General features: G+C 40.5%; 1 protein-coding gene across 1 annotated transcript in view; it reads right to left on the bottom strand.

Annotated features, from left to right (window-relative positions):
- rbpjb (recombination signal binding protein for immunoglobulin kappa J region b) overlaps positions 1-23460 on the bottom strand; it is a 45912-nt gene that overhangs the window by 11666 nt on the left and 10786 nt on the right. Inside the window, exon 2 of the mRNA XM_058623925.1 lies at positions 8308-8346. Coding sequence (XP_058479908.1) covers positions 8308-8346 — 39 coding nt within the window. The remainder of the gene's footprint in view (positions 1-8307; positions 8347-23460) is intronic.

Raw genomic sequence — 23460 nt, 5'->3', positions numbered from 1 at the left:
CCACACAGGCACATTCAACATCAGAGATACTGTAGGTAGGAACCTTTCTTAAGGTCCCCACACCTTGGTTGACATCAGACTTTTCAAGGATTTTCCAGGACCAATTCCCTAAAATTCAAGGACGGAATGTCCTGACACAGCTTAAGATGGGAGGGCAACTTGTAGGGAAGCGTAAGAGTTGCTTCGCCCATGCCGTCCACTTTTATTGATCTGCAGCACAATCTGCATCTGGCCTAGTGATTGTCCTTGGGATGTTGGGCAAGCCAGTCTTTGTAATTTTCTTTGGTAAGCCAGATATCTTGGAATTAGCATTTCCAAGGCATCAAATAATATGCTTGCTCTTGCTTAAAGTAGCTCGCTCATTGTTCTGCACGGAATCTCATGTCAACGGTGTACAGTGTCCACAACACTGCTAGTAATTACGACTCAACGTTTGTTCTGTGTAGGCCTCGTCTACGTACATCAAGCAATGCAGGGCACATGAAAGAGTAGGTGATGTCATAACAAACAAGGGCGCATTGGCGACAGGACACATTTACCTTAACTTGTTTCTTGCAAAAAATTCAAGCACTTTCAATGACCCATGTCTATTTTGCAAGTTTGAGTTGGACTTTGATCCATCAGACCCGGTAATATCAGTGTGTCAATTAGGTAATTCTGGTACGACACCTCAGAGGCTTAAAGCATATGCTTAGCCCGGCAGTCGCAATGACCTCTGCAGAGCCTCAGAGGCAAAAAAAACATGTTCTCCCCCAGCTGGGTTCATTTGAGCTGAACTGTTGATGGCTGGCTCAGAGGGACAATGAGGAGAAAGGGAAGAAAGAGAAAGAAAGAGAAGGCCAAGAAAGAGATGGGATTGGGAGAAGGGAGGTAAAGAAAGAAAAGGGGGGAAAAACAAAAACACCAGAGCTGAAAAAACAAAAACAAGAGCACTGAGCTCACCAGCAAAGATTCCTCATCCCGTGTCAGAATGTTGCAACGTCTGAGCTCCGATTACTTACAAACCCTCCCACCTTTCCTGCAACTGCCCACCTCCTTTACACAAACAAGTCGAAATTTATTTAGATTTTTGGTCAGGCAAGCAGTAAAAACAAAAGGGAAAAAAAGGAGAAGCGGAGGAGGGGGGTGGGCGGGTGTCAAAGATCAGGCTGAGATGCACAATTAAGACGCATCACACGCAGGAACACGCACATGCACAGATGTCCGTGACACCTGACACGCGAGGGCTTCCCACTCTGCCATGCAAGAGTGCTGCACACTCGCTGTAGACAGGGCCTTTTGTTATGAAAAGCAAGGGGCCCTCAAAGTGTTAGTGTGTGTATGTCTGTGTGTGTGTGGGAGTTCTTGTATTTGTTACCTCGTTAGGAGCTTTTCTGGCATAAACACTGACCCTGTCGTCCTCATGGAGACCAAAACCAGGTCCTAATGAGGCTACGATTTAAACTCCGGTTTTAAGTTAAGGTTGGGCATTAACAGGTTATGGTTATGATTAGAGATAACGTTTTGTTTAGATTGTCCAAATGAAGGGAGGACAGTGCAGGGTCCCGAGAAGAATAGCTGCACAAACTTGTGTGTGTCTGTGCGTGGGTTATGGGGGGTCAGAGGAGAAGGCTGAAAGAAAGTGTAGATGAGCACAGCAACCCCACGTTATGCACCGTTCAACCTTGAACCTTAAAACCCTGTTTGAGTCCTAAATATAAAGCCTAGAAGTGCATCAGACTGTCTGAAGTATAGCCCATCACATAATATTTGTTAGAACTCCAAATACTTGAGGCCATTTAACTGATCGGATGCATTGTCACACCAGCTCAGCAGCACATGGAGAACATTATATCAATATGGAGAAAACAATGTTCCACACAACTTCAGCCAAACTCATTCACCCGAAAACATTTCAGAGCTTACCGGATCTGCATGGATGTGCTGCTTTTTCTTTTGTTTACATTACATGACATAACCTTCCTCTGGGGTTGAAGTGAATGATCCACTCACAAGTACAAACACAAACACAAACTTCGCCCAGGGAGACGTCCTGAGCTATTTGCTGATTAATTGTGTGAAGAACACACTCTGAATCTGCTGATGTGAGGCCTGCAGGGCACGTGTCACCCAACGCCTGTGACGCTGACTGTGACCTGCTGGTCTTACGGGAAGGATGACATCACAGATAAAGCAGCGTGTGCGCACACACACACACACATTTTCTTATTCATGACTCACAGCCAGTATCTCTCTGCTCATTACATACAGATATCATCTCAACTCATGTGATACATGGCTAACGATAAAGTTCATACCACAGTGCAGCAGGACGATACATCACCATATTTGTGCAACTGAAAATGTCACTAAAACTGTCAAGTGCAAACTTGGAGGAGCTGCATTTCCACCTCTATCCACTTCCTCAGCCAGTTTACTTGCGTACATATAATAGTGGTTTCTTGTCAGTGTGCCTGGCATGTGGTGCTTGAGGGGGCTGTCAGAAATAGACAGTTAGAAGCAGACCAACGTCTGTCATAGGTATGGGCCGATAACCTGTGTCAAGGTATCAAAATTAAACAAAAGATTTGTATTAAAGATTATCCTGCTGTCAGAATCTCATACTGTCCCATGCCTCGTCAGACCTGCTGACTTGCTGCAAGAGTTGCTAAAGCAATAGAAACGTAGTGTCTGCCTTGTTTCATGTTGACCGACAAAAACACTGGCCTTGCATGAAATTTGCTAAAAATATATATATTTTTTTTAAATACTTTTTTTACGGCACAGTAAAAAGGCCAGAATAAAAGAATAAAAAAGAAAACAGGGACAGAGGAAATAATATTTAAGCAGTCTGCATATAATAACGACCATTTCAATCTTTTTAATGTAATTCTTTAATCTAATTTCTTCCTCATTATATAATTGATGTACAGGCAGAAAACATGGAGACACATGAATGAGACGCAACATTCAGACTGTGTATATTGTGAATGAATGTCTTACCCAATACCCCACCTTGATGTAGTTAGTGTGTTACTAAAATGCTGCTGATTCAAAATTGTGAGGTTTTCTTTGAAGTATGTGATAGGAATTTCCTCAAAAAAGGCTCAACACAGAATCTGCGACGTGGTTTTATGATCTATGTCATTTTACATTCATGACATACTTGTGCCACCACATACGCTAGTTACTCAAATCTCTCTTGTGTAAGTGAGGTTTTTCGTGCGACAGCTTTGGCTTGTGGTTAACAATGTTTCAGTGCTTACCAAACCATTCCACTGTCGCCGAGTACATGGGGGAAAGACCGTTCCTTGTCAAGACCAACACACTTTAGCAAAAGATTGAGCTTTCACTCACAGTGGCTCTTTGCTATTGTCACGTCTTCTTTGGCACGGATATCCACCCTTGGTCCATAAAATAACCTCTGAATCGATAACAAAGATGGCCAACATGTGTCAGTAATCAAGTGTGTCGCATAAACCCAGTGGTGGGTCTGTCTTTGAAAATGTTTGTTGTTCTGTTGTGTAGCCAAGCAACGTTCAGAACCACACAAATTCATAATAAATTCTAGTGAGGAGCACAACGGTTTTTTTTTGTTTTTTTAAAAGACACTAAATATCTCAGGATGGATTTTGGGCAAGGGTGTATAAAACGATGAAATACTTGTCTAATAATCTTCTCTCATTGGTTTGAATACAATAAAATATATGCGATAATGTCATAGTGTGGGATTTTCTTTCTAAAAGATGTAAGAGAGGTGGCACAATCCAGATATGAGAAATTAGAAAGCATATTTAAAAAGGAGTGGGTAAAGTCAATTGCATAAACAGGAATTGGTGGCAAGGACACCAAAAACTTGTGATAAAAGCAGGGAGTAATGGCAGCAAAGGGTAACAAGTGGGACGTCTGACTAATCACTCACCTCCTACACACACACACACACACACACGCACACACGCACACACGCACAGACACACACGCACACACTCAGAGATTAGGTCTCTTCCTGAAAACTGATGACGGGAAGGAGAAGTGAGAGAAATGGTGACCAGGGCACAGCTTTACTTCCTATGCCTGCAGACACACAAGCTGACATAACTTTTCTTCTTTTACCAAAAATTGGATATCCCTTTGAATATGAATGGGGAAGTTCACACTCAAACCATAAAAACATGATTAAACTCAAAATATACATCCTATAAAGTGCTATAGACTGTGTGAAGTATTTCCCAAAGGGCAAAAACAAGCAGCAGACATTCATGACACTAAAGCACATGAAAGTGACTGTAAGGTCTGTATCTGTCCTCTTAGATCGTGTAGTGTGTCAGTACGCAAGTTACAAAATTATTATACTTATTTACTAATTTTTACAATTGTCAAGTGTTTTATCACCCATGTATGAACTAAACCTCTTTTGAGTTTTGATGCTAACTGAAGGCTACATAGGTTCTCCAACACACTTGGAAGGGAAGGGTGAGGTGATGCATGTTCAGCTGCGACATGCAACTTCACCAATAAATGCTACATTTTAATATTAAGTCTAGTGAAATTGACAAAAAAATACCACTCACTGGAAATTCAACACCTCTTTTTAGCTGATTTAATCAGAGACAGGAACTGACAGCGGCAGCAATTTCAGTCTTGACTGAACCCACCACACACACACACACACACGTATTATCAAAGCTGCCGTGCAACAGAGCAAAACCAAAACAAAACAAACAAACAAAAAAAAACGCGGTTAAGCAGCCACTGCAGTGTAAGCAGATTTGTGTTGTAGATGGAGGTTGTTTACTTGCCTGTTACACTGAACCAACAACACATGCACACATTTATTCAGGCCATATAAGCAATGACATGCAGGTAAATAAAAAAAGAAGAAGCTAAAGAAGCCAACAACCGCAAATGTGAGCACTGCGTCCAAGAAACAGGTTCAGTTTGTAGAATGTTTTAAGCAAACCAAGTACATTTTGTTCACAAGGGTTAGACTCGAGGTTGATAGCAGACTTTTATAATAATGTATAAAAATAAAAAGTCAACAGCAGATTAATTGCCCAACAGCCTACTACCACTTTACTCCACTTACTGAAAACATGCTAAATGGAACAATGTTTTTTTTTAATGAATGCAGGCAGCAGCAGCATGTATTAGTGCAAAACGAGAGATATAAACAAAGAGAAAAGGAATTGGTTGAGAAAAGAACAGCAACTAAAAATTTGATTCATCTGTCGACTATATTCTCAATTAATCGAATACTATATATTGTCTATATTCAGACACATAGAAATTATGATATTCTTAAAATATCTCGTTTTGTCCACAAACCAAAATTAGTTTTGTTTAGGAGCAAAGACACCAGAAAATATTTAAAAGAATTGATTATCAAAATAGTTGTCTCACCTACTTGAGAGGTGACACAAATATGTGCCAGACAAATTTACAAAGAGCCAAATGCAACAGCAGGTGTTGCTGGGTCGGGTGTGTGTGTTTGACAGAGAGAGAAAGAGAACGGGGGGGGGGGGGGGGTTAGTTGAAACGCGGCTACAGATGTAGCAGAGCAGACAGGCATCTGTCCTGTACATCTGCCACAGCGACTGCGGCAAAGCGGGACCCCCTGTGAACATGAGCATGAGGGAGACGAGGCTCACTAAAACACGTGTGCGGTGAAATAGCTCAATTAGTATGAGCTGACTGCAGTAAGTGTGTGTGTGCGTGTGTGCTTGTGTATGTGTGTGCATCCATTTTGTCATGCCCCAGGTTGAGACTTTCGTATTCAGCCACTTCAAACTGCTCAGTCTGAGTCATAAATAGGTAATTTTAATTTGTGAGGAAACCCAGTAACAGCCAAGAACATGTTAAATGGTTAAATGCTTCATATCTGGCCACCAGAAATGTTCCCTGACTAACTTAATAGAACTGATTCAATGTTACATAACATTACATCATTTTTTGAAATTACTGTGCATTACAACAGAGAGAGGATTCAAGACCGCTCATAATTCTTTTGACACAAATGGTGTCAATGCACAGTATTATTTAGTGTGTCATGTTCTTGGATTTATTGGTGTCATGCTGGTATGAAGTCATGTTATTTACAGAGTTGATGCCGCCTGCCATCTAGACAACACCAAGAAAAACCAAGCCGGATCAGGATTTACCCATCCAAACACTGCTGTGGTGAGCTGAACTACTCTGTACTACTTGGTAGAAGTTGCAGTTTAATAGGCTACAGCACCAACAACCAATGAGTGGGAAAATAAATCAATATTTTCAATACAGTGAAATCTGAACGGAACATGACGCTGATTCCGAGATGTAATTGAGCAAACAATGCATCATCAAAAGAAAATCATTCACAAATGAAAAGGAAAAAATTTAAGTTCAAGCATGTGATTTTAGATTTAACAAAAGTCTGGGCCAAACCGACCGTTACTGTGGGTCATATCGCGGTCTGAATGTAAGAATTTCTGACAAAGGAGCAGATAAAAGAAAAAAAAAACACTGTCTATTGAGTGTTTCCATCTGAGGCGTTGGGTTCTTCCTACGTTGCTTGGATGAGTAAACAATTGAAGGGGCGTCTCCTCTCACAGAGAACACAGCTTCTCCAGATTGTACGTGCACGTGTATCTGTCTAAATCAAAGATGTCTGTATGCGGGTGTCTTTCTGTGTGTGTGTGTCGTGCATTGTATTTCCAGTCGAGTAGCCTTTTTGACAGGGCAGCCCTGCAGGACCCGGAGCTTTAGCTGCCGTAAAAAGACCCTGCAGGACTCTGCACTGTTTTAGCTGTCTGTACCACCGCCTGACCGAAAAAAAAGCACTGGGCTGCTGTTGCTGCAGGAAGGGGGCCGATAAGTGAGTGAACATGAGGACACTGCGCACAGAAAGAACAAAACACCATGATACAAATGGGTACATAGACAGACACACACAGAAGGGGTTGTGCCTTTCGGCTCCTGGGCATCGAAACCATCAGACAAATGCAGGGGCCACTGGAAACAGAGGACAGGCAGCACATGCATGAACAGGGGGGGACACATCAAAAGGTGCTGGGGCCCCTTTTTTCCAAAACCAAGCTTGGCTTTTCCAGAAAATATGCAACCCCTCATTTTCCCCGCGCACAACATGACACATGTACACCCACACACACACACCACCAACCCCCGCCCCCCCCAATCACCAACAAGCAAACAAGTGCATATGCATGCACTCGTTTACCCCACGACACACGCACGCACACAGACCTCCAGAAGCAAGCCACAACATCCATCGGCATTCTCCATTCACCCAAAATGTTTCTGCAAATGGCTTGGAACAGACATAAGAGGAGCAGAATAATCAAAAACTTGCAGCACTCCTCGTCCCAGTTCTGCTGAATACAACACGCACGACACAGTGCAAACAGAGTTTAGACTGCGAGTCCCTGGAAAAGGGTGAATTATTGCCCTGCTGGCTCGTTTCTCCACAAACAACTGCGAGCCATGGGGTTTATTTCAACATATTAAAGCACACCCCAGAGGACTTTGGAGTGAAAGACGACAGACATCTGACTCATAAACAATCAAGAGCATAACAAATATGATGTAACGTGACACGGATCAATAGATAACAACAGTCCATGTAGTAGAAGTAAGGATGCTTAGTTACAAAAAGTAATCAGAAACTACACCGGCAACAAGTAAGCAATGATTCCTTCGACAACAAGGCGAAACTGAGCGATAGTGTCAGTGGTGTTGTTGTTTTTTTCATGGTTGATTTTAGAGTCATGACTGATAAGAACCAATCAGGAAGTGGATGCTGGTAACTCATTGTCTCCGTTTCTGTCAATCCACATTAAAATCATAGTCCGTACATAGTCTGACGTTATCTTCCATTTAGCAGGGTGAGTGAGACTCACCTGATTAATAACTTGATTTATAACATCAGTAAACATTGGCCTGCAAAATTAATGGTCTCTATCACTAGTTTGAGGTCTTGTCCGATAGAACATGACGTCAGTTTCGTAAATTACCTTCCCATTTGGAGGAAAATAGACGATAAAACACGGCACATGAGTGGACACCAGTGTGATTGACAGCTGATATTGTCCAATAGGAGCCTGGCTGCAGGTGACTTCCAGTCAAATTATACTTCTTGGCGCTTCAAAACAGGAGTTTGCCTTGCAATAATAAGACTACGCCCACGTTTTATATGTAACCTATGAAGAAAACGTAAAACGCTTTTGAACTAAAATGGAGCTTGCCGCAATTTCACATAGAAAATGAGAAAAGGGTAGTGTGGATATGTCGAGAAACACTTTTGAGTATCCTACAGCACTTGCATTCACTCACCTTGTCAGGCGCTGTGGCTGAGGGCGCTCCCCGAACTTCCTGCAAACACACAGAGTGAGAAGAAAACATGAGTGGGCTGGTTATCAACCATAACACACACACACAGTAAACACTGCATGACACAATGGCGCACACAGACAAAAACACACTCGCACCCACACTGTGGCCTTGACAGTGGAACTGTGATTGAGGCAAGTGACCGGGCATGTGTTTGTATTCGTATTTGTTACTGCTTTACACTGACCTCTTTGAGACCAGTGTTCATGCTAGAAACCTGGTCCTAATGAGGGAGAACCTCATTTAGATTTAAATTGTGGTTAGGCTAAGGTAAGACTTAGACATTAAGTGGTTATGGTTATGGGATAAGGCTTTGATTAGGCTGCTGAAATGAATGTAAGACAATTCTCCTTCAAAGTCTCCTACAAATAGCTCTGTGTGTGTGTGTGCATGTTGTCCTCATGGCTGCAGGCAGGTTAAAGCAGGTACAGGCACTAAACTTTATTCAAATTAATTCCTGGGAAAGCTGTGTCAAGTTGAAGAGAAAAAGACACAACGTTTCCCCTTGTTTCAAATTTCAACAAAAATAATATTCATAATAGTCATGGTTGTGATTAGAGGACCTCAAGTGCAGGAGAAACATCTACAGCTCATAGATAGCAAGTCACAGGAAGCACAGCTATAAGATTGGCAAAATGAGATTACAGTCATTTGCCAAAATGCTCAAAGGATAAATACACATACTTAACAAAAACCTGAAAATACTTAAATTTAAGAAGTTGAAAAATCCAAGAGCTTGTTTTAATTATTAAACAAACTATACTCAAACCGATAACGAGATTATCATAATGGCTGGCAATGAAATTAGTAATTGAATAAACGATTAATTAAGAATACCATAACATTACGGGAAAAAATATTAATCTCATCATCCCAATTTGAATGACTAATAAAATACAAAAAAAAGTTATTTCCTAAATTATTCTGCCGTATTTCTGGTCAGTATTTAACGCAGCCTCTGACATTACAGGCGTCTGCAATGCCGCAGGATGTAAAGCTGGTCTGAGGCCCCACGCAGCAAGAGAACTAGAGGATGACGTGTGTCACTTATGTGGAAAACTGGGCAGATGATAAAGCATAATGGCTCATTTCTCCTATTAAGCCACGGCACCTGTTCAAATTGTCAGTCGGGGCTGGTTTTTGTGCCGAGTCACGCTTCAGATTCTTTACTGCAGTCAGTTGAACCTTTCATGTGTTACCTCTCAGAACTACAGTCTTAATCCTCTCATTATTGCTTGATAGATTTTTCAAATAAAAAGTCATCACACTCCCACACACTTGCTCTGCTCTTTCCTTTTCATCAAGACCAGTTAGTTTCACCGCCTGTTAGAATTCACTTTGCATTTCAGGGTTGGAGTATGACTGAAAACAAAGTCTCACAATTTATTACTACTGCTAAAAAAACCCGGTCAGTTTGATGGGATAGACACGTCTTGTCCCTTCTTGCTGGTGTATACACACAAAGGTTCACTCAGTCAGGTCTGATAGTATTGCTTGACAAAGCCTGTTTTCCCATTTGAAGAATGTAGCATACAAATAATGCTGTGTCACTTCTGTTTACAAAAAACAAACGGAGGAATAATGATAACAAACGGCAACAAAGGTCACCTAAAGTTATGCACTGCGGCTTTAGGCACAGCTGCTGCAAATAACAATAATTTTCAGTATCAATTTGCTAATTAAATAGTGCCAGAACACTGTAAAAAATTTTATTGAAATAAAGATGAGATTCCCACAGAACATTTTGTTTTGTGGGAAACAAAGAGATCCAGTTTAGTAAGACATGACACACACAACAAACAATCAGTAAATCAACAAATGTAAGAGGCATAGCATTACATATCGTAATTTATTGAGATGTTTAATGTACGTTAGAAATTAAAGCATGAATCTACATGTGTGTCAATGTTTGTTACACCACTGAAACGCTTCGTGGCACATGGCAAGTAAATTACTTAAATGAATGCGGCAAGCGGAGCTGATCGTAAAGGTGTGCATGTCTACAGTGTGAGCCAGACTTTCTCCTGGTGTAGGATGTGGTAGTGTTGCATGCTGCAGATAAGTGTGTCAATAAATCTAGCATGCCACCAATAAACAAACAGTGAGTTACCCAGTTGGTTAGGTTTTGGCAGACGATGTGATATTAAAAAAAAAAAGCAGCACGCAAACACGAAGAGAGGGATGAAAATAATAAAAAGCAAGGCAAAGCAGGAATAAAAGGCAGGAAAGTAAAAACATGATTGGTGCAAGAGCCCGAAGGAGGGAGTGGAGGTGGAATAATTATAAAGGAGGACAATCAATAAGGTTCCCACAGTGAAACACTGATGCCTCAACAGGCTAATGGATTCCAGACGGCTCTCTTCTTTCTCTCCTCCTCCCCTTTCAAAACCTCTCCCCCCTCAAGTGCAAACAGTGAGCGATGGAGAAAGGGATACTGCAGCAGAGAAAGTGTAGAGTGAGATCGAAGGCGAAGCGAGATGAGGCGGGGGGAAAAATAGATAGTGTGTTGTGGACAGAGGAAGAATTAGTCCTAAGCAGAGAAGTGCAAATATTTACTGGCAGTTGTTCAGATAGAAAAGGTAAATGATAGCAGGGGAGACGCCACGTGTCTACAAAATAAATTTTCAAATTTCTGAAACATTCATCGGACAAAAACAGTGATGTAAAAATGGCGAGTATGCAAACGTCAGTGCTTTTTGTCAGACAGTGCAAAAGAGGCGCCAATTTCTGTGAAAAACCACAGTCCGTGTTTCTGATCACCTCCTAGCACGATCACTCGAGGCACAAACACCAACAAAAAACACGACCAAACACAGGAAACCACGAGAGGTAGATGCAAAGTTGAAAGAGAGGCACGTCGCCTGCTGCATGAGCAGGTTCTGAGGTAGGCTGGGCTACAGTCAAGTGCAACCACCACCACAGCCTTCAGGACAGTTCAAGGTCACAAGTTTTTTAATTTGGTGCCACCACTATTCCTTTGAAGACACATTTTTCATTCTTGTGCTTTTAATGTAAGGCGCCTTTGAGTTAATGAAAAGCGCTATACAAATAAAATTATTATTATCATTATTATTAAATATACCCCCTCACTCAGATGGAGCAAACATTTACAGGTGAGTCCACAGATATGTTACTAACATGCCAAACTATTCCCACGCATTGTTTTTAAGAAGCTCCGGTGTCGTCATTCTCGGCTGGGGAGGACAGTTTGGCTCATTTGTGTCAAAACCACATTTGAGGTGAAGAAGTCAACCCCACTTCTGAGAAATATAATGTCACCGTCTCATCTTCGGGCCAAGAGGGTGTTCAAAATGGACCTGAGGTTACACTGCGCTTAGAGCTTAGGCTGTTTATTTTGAACTCAAAGTCTGAACCTTCTCCCAAGTTCACACAGACATGAATTTGGGATAAAACGTGACAGCCTTAATTTGGTTGCATTCAAAAACATGAACAACCCATAGCCTACAGTGCGAATAGGTCACAGAAATATAAGTTTTTTAAGTTTTACCTAGCACCTATCCATCACACGGTGCCCCATGACCTGCATTGCAACACCAAATCCCAACATCAGTAAAACTACCTTACTCGACTGTGACCTTGCGTTGGCCTCTCATGCAAACACAGACAGACTGAGTGTAGGTCAGCGGGTCAGCAGTGGAAAAGGAAGCTGTGTGTGAAGAGACATTTCGTCTGATTTGCTCTCTGTCCGCGAGGACTACTCTCCCTTCCCTCACTCCTTCCTTCCTTCTCCTCCTCCACACCTCCTGCCTACTATCACTTATTCCACTGAACACAATGAGGGAGAGAAACACCGCGGCGAGAAAACAAACCATATAGGGCTCGCTACAAAACAACAGATTGCAAGAGGGGTTAAAGGTTCATTAACCTCACAACAGGTCTCATTTATCAATTTCAATATAGATCACGATAAGGACGTAGAGAAAACTTATAATCTTGTTTTTATGTTTATGTCAATGCAGTTATGTGCAAAGGGGAAAATAAATTACATTTAAAGCTTGAGCAGTGTGTGATCCAACATATTACTAAAAGGAGCATGACACAAGTGGAAACATGATTAATCGTGGTAACAATTGCAAATTCTGACTTGTATCTCAAAACTACATGACGTAAAACTGGCTGAGTTTCAGCCACAGAACTCATAAAAAGAGAATATGAGGAAGCAGTGTTTTCCATCCATGATCTTGTTTATTAAGCATTTTAAAATGCAATTATTTGAAATGAAGAAAAGCTTCTAGCTGCGTTTAAAGCACACACTTCTCCAGCATCTTTTAAAATTAGTTGGGGTTTTTCATGAGAGTTTTTTTAATAGTCATTTCGTTCAGATGCCTTAGAGTGAATGAATATCTGCTGGAAACTTTAATTGTCATTTTAAAAACCCAAACCTGTGGCCCAAACCACAATTGCTGCATTGTTCTTACAGAACATAGACATTAATTTAATGCTCCATGTTCTCTGGAGAATGACAGTTTAAACAAACTGAGAACCACCTCCTGGTGCACAAATCCAAGCGTGTGTCGGGCCAATCTGCTTTTCCGACGTATAAACTATCAAACAAATTTCCTTTACTTTCCTCAATCCTTCAAGGTCTGTTTATGAACCCTGTAATGAGGCTTTTTTTTCTACTTTGGCAATCTTCTATTAGGAACCTGATAGGCCCATTAAATGTGCTGTTAGCTTACCCTGGCACATTGACTAATGGTGTGTAACCATTAAAAGTGTGCCAAGGCCAATGGACTGGTACAAGACAGGAAAGTTGTGCCATTTACATGTGTGCAGTGTGAGAGAGGATGTCCTGACCGTGCTTTCACTGGGAAGTAAGCGTGACGTCACTGTTGGCTTACAGATAGTGGCTGCAGTTTAGAGCCTCAGTCGATCAATCCCCAACACTCACACTTTTGTTTCAACGTCATTGAAAGACACTCATGATAATGTGCTATTTGGTCAATACAAAAGCAGGGTGGCCCGGACTGCAAGCTATTACTTAAGCCTATTTCACGCTAGAATTTGCAAGTATATCCGGGATTTGTGAATGAGCTATCAAAGGGTGATTAACACAATTTCCATTGCCAGTGGTTGTTCTGCCCAATGGTATTTTTTCACCTACACAACATCACCCAATGTGATGCCTTAAATCAACCAGAAATACTTCAAGGGCCTGCACACAAACGAGAACAAGTTTAGGAGGATTCGCAAAAGTTTTAACGTATGATTAATTTTTCCCCAAAAAATACAACTTCTATTCCTTTTGCAGCTTTGCTGAAGATCAGTGATGAAATGTTCCAAAAAGAGCTGTAATGATGAATATGAGTTATCTGCAGCAAGCGAATTTCCGAGCCAAAGAAGCAGGACATTTGAGGAACGACGTGTCGCATGTGAACTGAAGACAATGTCCAGAGTTCCACTTTCACATTTGTACCAGGATTATCCACTTCATACACATGTTCACCTATTGGAAATACTTTTAATACAAATAGATAATCTGGTTTAGTTGGTGGTCTTCATCGTGTTCCACTCACTTGCTCTAAACAGCTCTATTCTCACATGTACATTACACCGATTCTGCAGGGTAGAGTTTGAGTCTGACATTTGTGTTCTCATGTACGGCTCCTAAAACTCCTCGATACGACTGTAGTGCTTTTAAAGCATTAACTTTGTTTCTTTATGCTTTTGAGGACTGTTACATACAGCTGTAGTCACATTTGCTCCCTCTATCCCAAAAAAACACAAGTTCAGGACAGGAGTTCAAGGCTTTGTAGACGTACGGATATCATGTATACATCTTTTAATTGGATAAATTCAAGTGTACAAATACAGCTAAATGTGTTTTTATTAGTGTTGTATTTTTAAATCTGGGTTTCTTTACCAATTAATTTTATGGGCTGCAGCTGGCAGAAGAGCCTCTTACAGCTCTGACTGGCTTGTGACCGACAGAGCGAGGATCACTGCGGAGTGTGTGTTACCGACTGGTCGCAAGTTTTCAGTTAAAGAGGACGAAGAAGAGTGCTCCTCTGTTTGTTATTCCTTAACTCGCAGGGCAGGAAACATACTTCACAGTGTAAAAGAGCTTGATTCTGATGCAACCTTTGTAACAGTGGATGACATGCACCAGAACTGTTCTCAGTGCGGTTTGGAACAGAACTGTAGCTTGAGAGCCATGGGAAAATTGATAAAACCTGCTCTGTCCTGCCAACAACAATATTCGGGGGGGAAAATAAAATGTTGATAATGTTATTGTTAGTAAGTGACCAATAAATGTTATGACTGAAATATATATATATAGAGAGATTCATATATTTCAGTAGACTACTGTATATAGACGTACCAGAGTGGTCTTTGAAATAAAAAGCATGGCTACAAATTCTTAGCAATAAAGCCCAATATATTTTTAACATGGTTCTTCAGTATGTTTATTTAATTAAATTTGCCTCCTTACTTTAACCGCAAAATTACTTTTGCAGCTTTGCAGACACACATTGACATCATACTGGCACTTTAATTTCTCAGAGGCTGAACACAAGAGCAGCCAGAGGGTGACAGATACACCACATATTTTTGTGGTAGCTAATTAAAACCCAACACCTCTAACCAGCAGCAGATACGACTCGAAGACAGAGTGAAACTCCACACCAAACCTCCCCTCAGGCCTGTTTCACAGAACACACAGACGCATACACAACCACAAAATACTCGAGTCAAAGTCAGCATCGTGTCTTGGGGGAAGACGAAAAAAACTCTGTCAAATCTGGACGAGGATGAGGCACAGATATTCCAGCATCCAGAAAGTGAAGTGGGTGAAGAAGCTTGTTACCTTCAGTTAATTTGGAGTGATTAACATCCTAACAGCATCACATTTACACCTTATGTCTCTGTTTGATTACAGGATTTCAGCCAGCTGCTTCACATTGCTTGTAGCATTCAGTAGTAATGGAGCACTTTTTTCATGAGTATTACAGACTGATCTGCACACTAGCTCTGATTTTTTCCTCTCATATAAAGTTTTTCCTTCATTTAAAAGGTGATCGCATGAACAATTTTGACAAGCAACAATGTGACATGTAAGCTTAAGGAAATTAAAACAGGCATATAATTATATATAATAGCCTTTAATATTAAGTTGCAACTAACGATTATGTTTATAATCAATTAACCTGTCGATTATTTTCTCAATTAATCAAGTATGCGTTAGTTTAGTCCACAAACAAAAATGAATCCGTTTGAATTATTTCTTTGTTATATGGGGCACAGAAACCAGAAAATATTCCGATAAAATAAATACCGTAAATAAAAGAAACAAAAAAATAAAAAAATAAATACTGTGGCTCCAGTTTAATCTCACACACTGCTCCAGCGGCAGTAATATAAAATGTACGCATTTATACTTTAACTCAATCCATGCCCCAGGAATAAATATTTATGGACCATTAAATGTGGATCTGAATCGCAGTTTCATCAATACATCACTTCTGTGTTCAAGGTAAATACTGTGCGACTACATGTGCAATGCAGTGACATGGTGTTAAGTGAATAAATCCAACCTCTGCATGGAGCACATTGGGGAACAGAGTAGGTTCTCACTTCCTTCTCTGACATGTTGTATGACACATGACTGGTATAGGTGACAAGAGAGGGAGGTGCTGGTTGCTATGTATAGATTATCGACCACCCACCTACTCTAACGCGCTAACGCACAAACACTGTTAAGGCACGTCAACACATGCGAAAGCAACATGGAGAATTGACTGAGGGATTGTGAACCCGGGCTGTCATTCATACAGTTATGTGTTAGACAGCTGTGAGTGACAGTGCAAACAGTGCTGTGGGATGGGGAAAAGAAACACCCATCAACACCTGAAGTCTCGGAAGACACACCAAAACAGACACCCTGACATGTTCTCAGAGTTACACGCCAGGCTGAAAACACACACATGCACTAAAGTGCAGAAACTCACATTTGCTTTCTGCTCTGGTTGTCACGATGTGTGATACATCAAACTACAGGTCGACTTATTTTGGGGTTTTCTATGGCCAATAACTGATGCAAGTTTCTTTGGCCCACATATTTGTTTTCTTTTCTCATCAATCTGATCAAATATAACAGTTTAATATTATTAAATAAAAAAACTGCTTAATGAAAATTCATCAAGTTTCTTGAGAACAAATTTTACTGGCCGACTGATAAATAATAATTTTTTATATCATTTTGAAATAATCTGCACTGGATGGATATTATTTAATCAGTCTGTTGATTATTAATAAAGGAACAGCAGGCCAGCAAAGACTCATCAGCTTTTACATTAAAAACATTTAGTGGGACCATCTAAAAAAAGATATAGAGCTACAGGAACCATTCCTTTTCGAAGGGAACTGAGAAATTAAGCAGGAAATTATGTCTGCACTCAGGAATAGAGAGCCACTGGAGCATCAGCAAACACTTCAGACCTTGTTGCCCTTTTTCAGAGGCAAAGCGCGCAAGAAGGCACAGATGCTTCTGCTCTGACAGACTGCAACATGGGCTATATGAATACAAGAAATTTGTGAAGTGCATTAAAATTGTTGCTCTTTGAGGTGACGTTGACTGATCAAAACCTTCACGACTTACAGCATTTAAATGAGAGCATTCTCAGCAAAAACATACGTCATGACAAAGTGTTATTGTGAGAGGTGTTAAAAATGTGGTGGTTCATTTAGAAACTCTGGTGGGATAAATTAGACTTGTCTAAATAGAAAATACGAATAGAATCCATTAATGTAATGTACTGCACCCTTTGAAAGTAAATATTTTTCTAACGTCATATTGTGAGGGAATGGTTTTTACGACAAGTGTTGCAAAATAGAGCCCCTATAATGGAGTTATATTGCAATTTTTGTGTCTGAAGGGCCAACGAAAATAGACAAGGGGCCAGTAAAACTGATCTAAAGACCAAGTGAGCCAGTGGGGGAAAATAAGGCATCAGATTGGACAATGTAGTAACTGTGTTGCTCAGGAATGAGTGACTTATAAATGAACATCCTGGGTGTTGGCATTAACATATACCTGTTTGCGAAACGCAGCCTATATTAGATTACAAAATAGACGAGGAAACAGGAAATGCTTGTGAAAGCCTGATGACAATCTAACACTAAGAATGAATAAGTAAATTGACAGAGCTCACTGGAAATTTAGAGCTGCACACCATGGACAAAAGAATAGTATTTTGATTATTTCTGACAGGTATTGCAATTGCAATATAATTCATTATTGGTCAAACTGTTCATTTTTGCATTTCATCTGTAATTTCCATGACTTTCTTGCAAAAACATATTTTCTCATCTGAATAACATAAATTCTGGGCTTATGAATTCCTGCATGCACTTCTCCATCAAACAATTGCTGTCTCTTTTGAATTGGATATTGCTCCTAGTTCAATTGTAGTTTTGATTATTTTGCGATTAATTATGAAGCCCTGCTGGAAATGTTAATCACAAAAAAGAAACACTGTGGTAGGAAGGAGACTATTGTAGAAAGTGCCACGGTGCGTGACAGGTCGATTTGCTGCGTCACTTGGTCTTAAACTGGCCTTGTGCTGTGTTTACAACTAAGATTTTGTAATTTTTGCAATTTTAACTACTGTGGCTATGGCAGTAACACAGCACAGGGCAAAATCCTTATCCACAACAGGCTCTACTGGAAAAGACTGAACTGACACCATTGTCTGTGCTTGTTCATGTTTTGTCTATAGGTTCTAGATCGACAAACAAATATGGACACACGTACATCCATCTTTTGTAAGGCTGGTGATTCCCCAGGGCCTGAAACACAACACACAAACGCCAGACGCCATCATTCATATGCTCAAGGTCAAGGGTTAGGGGGTGACCTCCAAGGTCAACTGGCAGGCAGAGTGTTAATGCATGAATGTGACCTGAAACGGAGTATACTGCCACACAAAGACGGGTCAAAGAGGTCTGAAGTTAGTCCACATTTTCTGTTTGTCACAAAAAATAAAAACAGACTTTGTTTTAGATGCAGAGTGAGAAAAGGGTGGTCCAAAATTGTCATCAACAAATTCATTTCAATATTGACTGAGAAATCGTCAATATAATCACAAGCTTTTCTATGCAGATGGACAATATCTGCTATCTGCCATCTGCCAGCTCTGCCTACGGCTGCTGATTAGGAACGGCTCTGTACTACTTTTTTTGGGACCAATACCTGTTGCACAGCCTGGAGAATCGAACAATACCAATATCAGTCCCAGTTGTGTTTAAAATATAAAACTCAGGCAGTGTAACAAATATTCTGGTCCCATAAAGTAGACAATTACAGTTGGCTTGATACCACTTTTTTGTGTCCAATACCAGACTGCTATCACAATCTTGAGAATCTTCTGACACCGATATCAGTCCAGCACAGTCTTTTTACATCTTTTAAATGACTCCGGTTTATTGAGAAAACTACTAAGCTTACCACCTAGGGAAACACCGATCAACATTTTTCACCATGTTCTGACATATTTTGGACCAAACATCTAATCAATTAATAAAGACTACAGCTGACAGATTAATCGATTATGAAAATAATTGTTAGTTGCAGCTGTATTCTTATCTGCACATTCCTACTGCTGATTTAAAATTATGAAGTGGAAGGCTTCTTCTTCTTCATTATTATAATTACCACACAAAGCAAGAGTCTTTAATTTATAATATACTTAAAATATACTTGTGATAACCTAAAATAAAATCTGCTAGGAGTGGTCTGCATGTAATTAACCTGTTTTTCACACATCTGTCATCCAGGGTGGGTCATCTGCACTCTGAGACACACACTCTGAATATGAAACCAAAGTACTGAATGTGTGTGGACACACACAAACACAGAAGTGTGATGAAAAGGGGAGGGGCGGATAAGGGATTAGGCCTATAAAATGGGGTCTAGTTTCCCAGCCTGAGGGCTGATAGCAAATATCACAACTCCTTGGAGTGGCTGTACACCTTATTATCAACATCATGCTTCCTCACAGCTTCTACTGGCCTTTATAGCCATGGGCCATCATGGTGACACCAAATACACCAATCCTGCTTTTACACTGGGAAATTAATCTGACACAGGGCTACTATCAATTAAAAGTCCCATTATTTCTGATAGTACACATAGACGTTGAAAGCGATTCTTTAAACTGTCATACTTGCATAAGAGTATAGAGTGGCACCTTGTGAGGTAATACTAATGTGGAAATCACATTGACATGGTGAATATTCAAAAGATGCTTGACTTTGATCGTTTCTCACATCCAGTTCGATGGGGGGGGGATCATTTATGAGACTCATCGTTAGTTGCAGAGCTGATTTTTTTTCATCTGTCAGGTGCCTGAGGTTCATGTTGAAGTGTGAAGGCAAGAGGCAACTGACAAGCATCCATTGTATACATAATAATTAACATTTGTCAACAAGCTTATTGATATATGCCAGACACAATAAGGATTGCTAAATGATAGTCCGTCGTCACCAAGCAAACAAGTTAAGGGGCTTAAAAAAGAAGTTTGAGCAGTACCAACAAGCCTTCAAGCCTTACTCAGTGAAGTCCTGCCAAAAATCAGCACGATATGAAAGACAAAAACAGATCGAGACACTGTGCTGCTTCTTAGTTACCTCTGGGTGACGTGTTTTCAAAGCCGTCAAGACCAGACAGAGAAAAATGGGTGGAAATAACATGTCTCACCAAGCAAGTGAATGTGTTTGTGTGTGGAGGGGACTTCAGGCGAAGTGAGAGAAATTTGGAAATTTGAGCCTGCTGGCTACATTAGCCCTGGCAGCCTATTGAAAAATACCTGCATACTGATGTCACAGCCCCAACACACACTGTTATGAAGCAACAACACACATCAAGCACAGGCATCAGCCTTGAAATTGTCTAATACACACTTGCTTCCCCTGGTAGCGCGGTATCATGCTGTGTGTGGCCTCAGCAAGGGTGTCACACACACAAACACACCCAGTTTGGGCACTTAACTGGTGTCCTAAGTCAACCTTGGACAAGCATTTCAAAGTGGGGGTTGGTGGCAAGAAGGACAATGACAAAGACTTAATTGGGGTGAGAGGAATCTCCAAGACAGTGGCCACGAAAACAGAGAAGTGGCTCGAGATGGAAGCTTGCTCTGTGCTTGGCACATGCCAACAATCGCACAGTCACTCCACTCCCTCTGCTTAACCTACAAATACGCTATGTTTGCAACCATTAATCAATTAGTAATTGAATACTAAATAAATTGCCTAGTATGTTAATTATTTATAAAACAATGCAAGTGTTTTTGAAGAATACAAACATGTAAGTCTAAGTCTAAGTCTAATGTTTTCTGATTTCAGTTTCTTACAGGTTCAGTGTGTAACATTGGGGAGAAATGGCCAAAATGGAATATACTAACCATTAGCATGCTTGTATAAGTTTATAATTACTGGACCTTTGAATGTGAATGTTTTCAGTTGTTTGGCTTCTATGACAATAAACTGAATTCAAAACGAAAACCTTCAAGGACATTGCAATTTTATATCGATATTTTACACAATTTTCTGACATGTTCTGACTCAAACAAATAGTCTCAATTGATTGAGAAAACAATCAAATACTGACAACAATCAGCAATTGCAGCCCAAAATACACATACCCGTAATTCCAGATTTAAGACATTTGTGATTAAAAACAGATTATTAACCAACCCCAGCCATCCAATGCGCCTTCAGTGGCACAAAAGCAGGTAGTGATAACATTAAGCTGATTATTTACATACTACTTTGGTTTGTGTTTTCAACCATAATGTAAAAAGAGGCTCTGGAAATAGTAATTATTATGGGTGGACTTGACCTCATTTGACTCCATGAGTGACAAAACCTTCAAATATCTCTCATTTTGAGGTTGTTGCTCAAAGCCACAGAAAAAAAATGAGTTACTGCATTAGTGTAGGAAGAACATTTCCTCTAAATCTACTTCCTATCATTTTCCCCTCACATTAATCCACCCTGTATGGCCACCCGCCAGAGAAATTACACTGCAAGAGAAGAGAGAGGTAAAACAAAATAATGCAGGGTGGTGTGTGATCTGAATCACAAAGAGCCAAAAGAAAAAAAGAAAAGAAAGATATTTTATTAGAAATAAAAGTTAAATGTTGCATGAGCAGATACAAGCACGGATGAGGAGAACTGACTCTTGATGAGCTGTCCGACCCTCAAGGCTGACTGACTGCAGATGGCAGGTCTGGTAGCTGCTCTGAGACGCCCCACTGGGGGCAGAATCAAGGGCAGGGCTCGGTGGTGTGTGTGTGTAAAGTTGGGTGGATCACATCAGTCTGCACTTGCAAGTGCCTGCATACACACGCACGCTAACACACAAGGCACCAGCTCCATCTGTCTTTGACATGGGAGAGCTTAATGACAGAGGCAGAAAAGCCAAAGAAAAGGCTTCTCCGTTTTCTCTCTCTCTCTCCCTCTCTCATTTTCCTTCCCTCCATCTCTCTCTCCCTCTTGACCGCACTCTCCGACATCAATGCTCCATATGGAGCGCTCTGGACAGACTTTTTAAAACTGGTCTTGGCTTGGCACACAATCAATAAGACATCCAGACGCACTCACACTTGCACACAACTGTATGTGTATTAACGTGTGTAATCTGGTGTGGAGGCTGGAGCATACAGAGAAAGTACATAATCCATTACTTTTTGGCATATGATATGAATACATACACTCTCTTGATTGGGATAGCAAATGTCGTGCAATTTTCATAAACAATAGTAGTTAATAAACAACAGTGAGAATCGATTTTTAGTTCAAATTTAAAACATTGTACATTAGCATCACATAAGTTACATGAGCCAAATAAAACATTCAGTACACTTCCATGCACAGTTAAGTCTACACTGTTTAACTGGTCTACTATCTTACAGCCAGTATACAAACACTATGCTATGCTAGGTGGCAAGATGCCCTTGTTAAAGCTTGTATTAGACACTTTCCTCTAGTTTATGGCTGGATGGTAGTATGTCGAGTGCCATTCATAGCCTTCCACCCATCCATTAACTTTAAAATACTTAATTCTGTGAACTGGTACTGCATAATCTCTGAAAATTACCGGCCTGGATTTTGCCACATTATTGTTGTTGTTATTTTCTTCTATTACTTCTGGGTCAAAGCTTGAGGGCGGGAACAGTGGAATGTGCACATGCCTGTTTGGATCCTTTTGAACATATACATGCAATAGTAATTGACTCCCAACAGCATCATCTGGGCATCTTAGTCTGACCTTGAGAAATAAAATGTCAGTAAGTTAACGTAACAAAACTACGTGTGATACAGACATGACCTAACTTGGATAAACTAAACTAGTGAGTTTGCATTCTGACACTCAACAGATTTTACATTGATTTATTAAACATTCCTAATGGCAATTCATTGACGAATGGTTAATCATTAACATCCTGTCCCTTAACGCTAAGTTTGATGAAGTCTCCTTTGAGAATCCCACATCTATGACTCTTTTGTCTATACTGCCTGCCACCTGGCTCCGTTCAGTCCTCGGTTAACATGGTGTTCCCTAAATTTAGATAGTCTGACACCTAGAGATCTACATAGAGGTCATCCCTGAACTGATGAGTCTCAATTCCACAAAAAAAATCAATAGAGAGCGTGGTTTCACTTAACATAGGGTTAGATCCTTTCCTCCATTGCCTACTAAAGTTTGAGCTCTGGATCATGAATGGAAAAAATAAAGCTGGTGAAGGACAAACATTGTGGGGAAAAATTCATGAGTGGGCTTGCTGTTCTCTCTTTAAGCAGAAACATAACGGAGGAAACGGTTGAGAGATGTGCATCACCACATTATCACACCTGAGACAGGTGAGAGAGACAGACTGCAAAATATCACCTTCTCAAACCAGATGAGATGCCAAATATAGCCATTGGTGTGCACATGCTCGCAAAAATGTCTCCATCATCACTCGCAACCAACCCTCTTTCATTATCGTATTTTAATTTAAGTAAAATATTATTGTTGCTGTGTAGAAAACAGAACCCCTAAACATAACAACAACAACAACAACAACAACATGG

The sequence above is a fragment of the Solea solea genome, chromosome 3 (assembly GCF_958295425.1).
Source record: "Solea solea chromosome 3, fSolSol10.1, whole genome shotgun sequence".
NCBI lineage: Eukaryota > Metazoa > Chordata > Actinopteri > Pleuronectiformes > Soleidae > Solea > Solea solea.
Note: the sequence above shows the minus strand (reverse complement) of the source record. Positions and strands in the feature narration are given on the sequence as shown.